General features: G+C 29.8%; 1 protein-coding gene across 1 annotated transcript; it reads right to left on the bottom strand.

Annotated features, from left to right (window-relative positions):
* Positions 1-230: 230 nt before the first annotated feature.
* LOC106758416 (GDSL esterase/lipase At1g28590-like) lies at positions 231-1,817 on the bottom strand. The gene is made up of 5 exons (XM_014641344.2): positions 1,583-1,817; positions 1,234-1,452; positions 989-1,134; positions 605-878; positions 231-509 (listed from the first exon to the last, which is right to left on the bottom strand). The coding sequence occupies exons 1-5, from the start codon at positions 1,815-1,817 to the stop codon at positions 271-273; spliced, it is 1,113 nt and encodes a 370-aa protein (XP_014496830.1). The 3' UTR covers positions 231-270.
* Positions 1,818-3,720: the final 1,903 nt, after the last annotated feature.

Raw genomic sequence — 3,720 nt, 5'->3', positions numbered from 1 at the left:
CTATATGAAGTACGTTGATGAAGTAAACAAATGTTAATAACTAGCCATAATAAGTGTTTTTAAAAGAAAAATAATGTAATTTAAGATGAGAGTTTCAAAAAACAATTTATTTCTATAATAAAACAAAACATGTCCATCATATTATAGGACTTTTATTATATAATACAAGAGTAATGTTCTATCATATTTTTCTCTGTCTCACTTATATTATATTCATACTAAAAGATAGAATGAAATACTATCTTCATTAGTGTTTCCTTTGTGCTATTTTCATTCCTTTGGTATCTTGAATGGAGGAGTTTTAAGAGGAGGAGTAGCATAAGGACCCTCAAGAAGTCCTTGTGCTACAGATCTATAACTTGCTTCAGTGAAATGAAATCCATCCCAATTTATGTGTTTTACAGGTGCATCACAAATCACTGAATCACCAAATCCGCAAACTTCATTAAGATTGTATCTTCCACCCTTTCCACAACATGCTTTGAAGGTGTCAGGTTTACCCTTAAAGCCTGCATTGCATAAATTAATAGCAAAATTATGGCAAAAACCTTGTATAACTATTTATTGTTCATCTAAAGAAAAGCAAAATCAAAGTACAACATACCATATTGTTCTGGTTTTTCAAATAAACGTCTAGCCGCACTATAATAATTAAAATATATTATGTTAACATGAGGGTTCTTGTGTCTCAATTCGTCTATAGCCGTTTTGAGTTGATCATGATAGTACTTGATGGCAGCATTGTAATTTCTCAAACACCCAAATTCGTCATAATCTTCTTTTTTATCACTATTCACCGTATTCAAAACATAGGTATTACACCCAATTGGAAAGTTGCCTGGAANCNCTAGTTCAACAACTCCTTCTGAAATTAGTGTCTACATAATAGAAGCAGAAACCAAAGTCAGGTTACTGTAATCAATCACATTTCAAATGAAGTTTAATTATACTATTGTAATTACTTTAAGATATANTTGATACAACTTACAGAAGTCATATTTGTAATNGCTTCAATAATATGTGGAACAAACTCTCGAATTTCTGTAAGATTTTTATGTGGGATAATTGCATTAATGTCATTCCCACCAATCTCACCAACTAGAACTAATGAGTTCTTAAAGAAATTAGCACAGTCTGTCATAGAAGGAAATAAAATTGTTAGTAATTATATGGAGAAACAAAAAAAAAAACAAATATGTTGTAGAAACTTTATGAAAGGAGATATGATCCAACCTTCTTTGCCTGTACAAAGCGAGGGCTTGATCTTATGAAACCAATCAAGTTGAGTATTTAATGCATAAGCAGCTGCTGGTACATTGAGTCCTCTTTTATCAAAAAAGCTTTTATCTAGTGCAGTTGCACCAGAATATGCAAAATTTACTCCTTGCTTAACATGTTGTCCTTCCGTTAAATTTAGATAAGCTGGCAAGTATGGTAACCCATATGCTTTGACTAAAATGAAAATGATCATATGTTAGTAAGAATGTGTGTGATTGGTAACATATGATTATTATGTGATAGTATTTCTTGTGCACAAATTTCATTGAAGTCATCTTTTGAATAGAAAAGAGGGTATAAGTACCTATAAAATCTATTATCAATCTTCCATTTGACATACGTCCTGCAGGATGTTTAAAATATGTTGAACCGTATGGACTATCAGCCTTAAATGGTTCGTTAGTTGCAGAATTTCCTGTATCACTTAAAGAGTCACCAAAATTTATAATGGTTCTATAAGGAAATTGGTTGTTGTATGAAACAACATTTTCAACAAAACCACAAGCAACAATTATGCTAAAGAGAATCAAACCCTTCATGATTTTATTTTTAGCTAGGATATATAAGAAAATTTGGATGTAATTGTGTGTGTTTAGAGATTGGAATGTTCAGTTATATAGAGTTGCATCAACCACATGTTTTTTTGTGTGATATTTTTGTCATTTCTATTTTTGTAAAAGTTATAACTCTTATAGTTCTTAATTTGTCAGTTAATCAACACGTACATGAATTTGTGTCTAATTTTATTTTTGGTTGTTGTTTTGACTTTCTCTATAGTTATCATCCACACAATTAAATCTCTACAATATTATATATGGTTTCATATACAAATTGTAAAACTTTCTACTACATATACAAACATGACAATTGTTTTCATTCTATACTAAATTATTTTTAGTGATTTTATTTCAAATTAATAATAATAATTGCAATACATTTTCTATAAAAAAATATCACAACGAGGTGTGTAATAAGTTACACACTTTTAATATATATTACTAAGCTTTATCGTATATAATTTTTATATTTTTGAAATATAAATATTCTTTAAATAATGACTTATATATTACAGTGCTTTAAAGTAAATATGAATTTTTATAATATTATTTATTCAAAATTTTAGTATAAACTCTAAAAATATAATAAATAAAGCAAAATATAAATAAAAACAAGATAAGTTCTTAAATTGGTATGAATTATGAGTGAAATAGACATTTATCACAATCTCCACTTTTAATCCTTTGTTGTCCTCAACAAAGCAATTGGATTTTACAAAAGATCAGTTATTGTAATTGGTTGGATTTAGAAGTTATGACTTGAGACTTTTAATAAAAAATGTGACAAGAAGTGTAATCATAGTATAAGATAAATTTCCCTTTATCATTTAGCTTAAGACACTAAGTGTGCAATTATACAAATTACATGTTCTTCATTCATTTATCTAAATCAAAATTTCAATTAACCCTCCCAGTATGTAGTGTTTTTGCTCTAAGAAACATTTGCAAGCTTATCACAAAACTTTTATCTCATGTTAAATTGTTTGACTATACAAATCTTTTCATCACTTATAATGTGGCTGCGTTGTCAGGAAAATTGGTTTCTCAAGACAAGCAAAACTCACTAAAAAGAAAAGATGTCACAACATGCACATACAGTGAGTGATTGATGGGTGTCGCAACCCATAAAAATTTGATTGCATATAAGAAATGCAGTATAGCTAGGAAGTGACTCCTAGGTCGTCTCTCAAGGACCAAATGTGGTTTGAGTCTTAGGTCTAACACGAAGTGGAGGAGGGGGTTGTGAAAGGTTTATGCAAGGAAAATTAAATTAAATTAAAACTGAAAATTAAAAGCAACCAAACATACTTGAAAACATTGAAATAAATGGACAAAGCATGAAGACCGAACGGTCCCACAAATGACTGAACGATTCTACATTGAGACCAAACTATCTCTAAATCAAGTGAGGAAAATGGAAATGCAAGAAGGTAAAGAAACCAAACAAAATAGAGAACATAGTGAACGGAAAAAGTAAATTGAACACTGCAATAGATAAATATCCAAACACAATTAAAGCCATTAAAATGCAACACTAAATTAAGTGGATGAAAAACAACTCAACCTACTAATTAAACTAAGTGAAAACAAGAGAAACTAACAAGCCTATTTAACTTCTAGTAGTTTATGTGAACCAAAGTGCAATTAAAAAAATAAATTAAAAAGTCCAATTGGCCAAAGAAAAACCTCATGGCCTGCACTACTCACCACCAAGACCAAATCAATTTTTAAGCTTCAATGAACCACCAATTTTGTTGTCTTTTTGTCCTCATGTGCACCATGTCTCAAAAGAAATTAAAGTATGTTTTAAACAAGCAATTGAAAACCTTTCCATCACTTCTCCATGCAGCAAATTCGGAATCCACACTCCAAGACCACAAAAACC

This window comes from Vigna radiata, chromosome 4 (assembly GCF_000741045.1).
Source record: "Vigna radiata var. radiata cultivar VC1973A chromosome 4, Vradiata_ver6, whole genome shotgun sequence".
NCBI lineage: Eukaryota > Viridiplantae > Streptophyta > Magnoliopsida > Fabales > Fabaceae > Vigna > Vigna radiata.
This window is presented reverse-complemented; position numbering and strand designations above follow the sequence as displayed.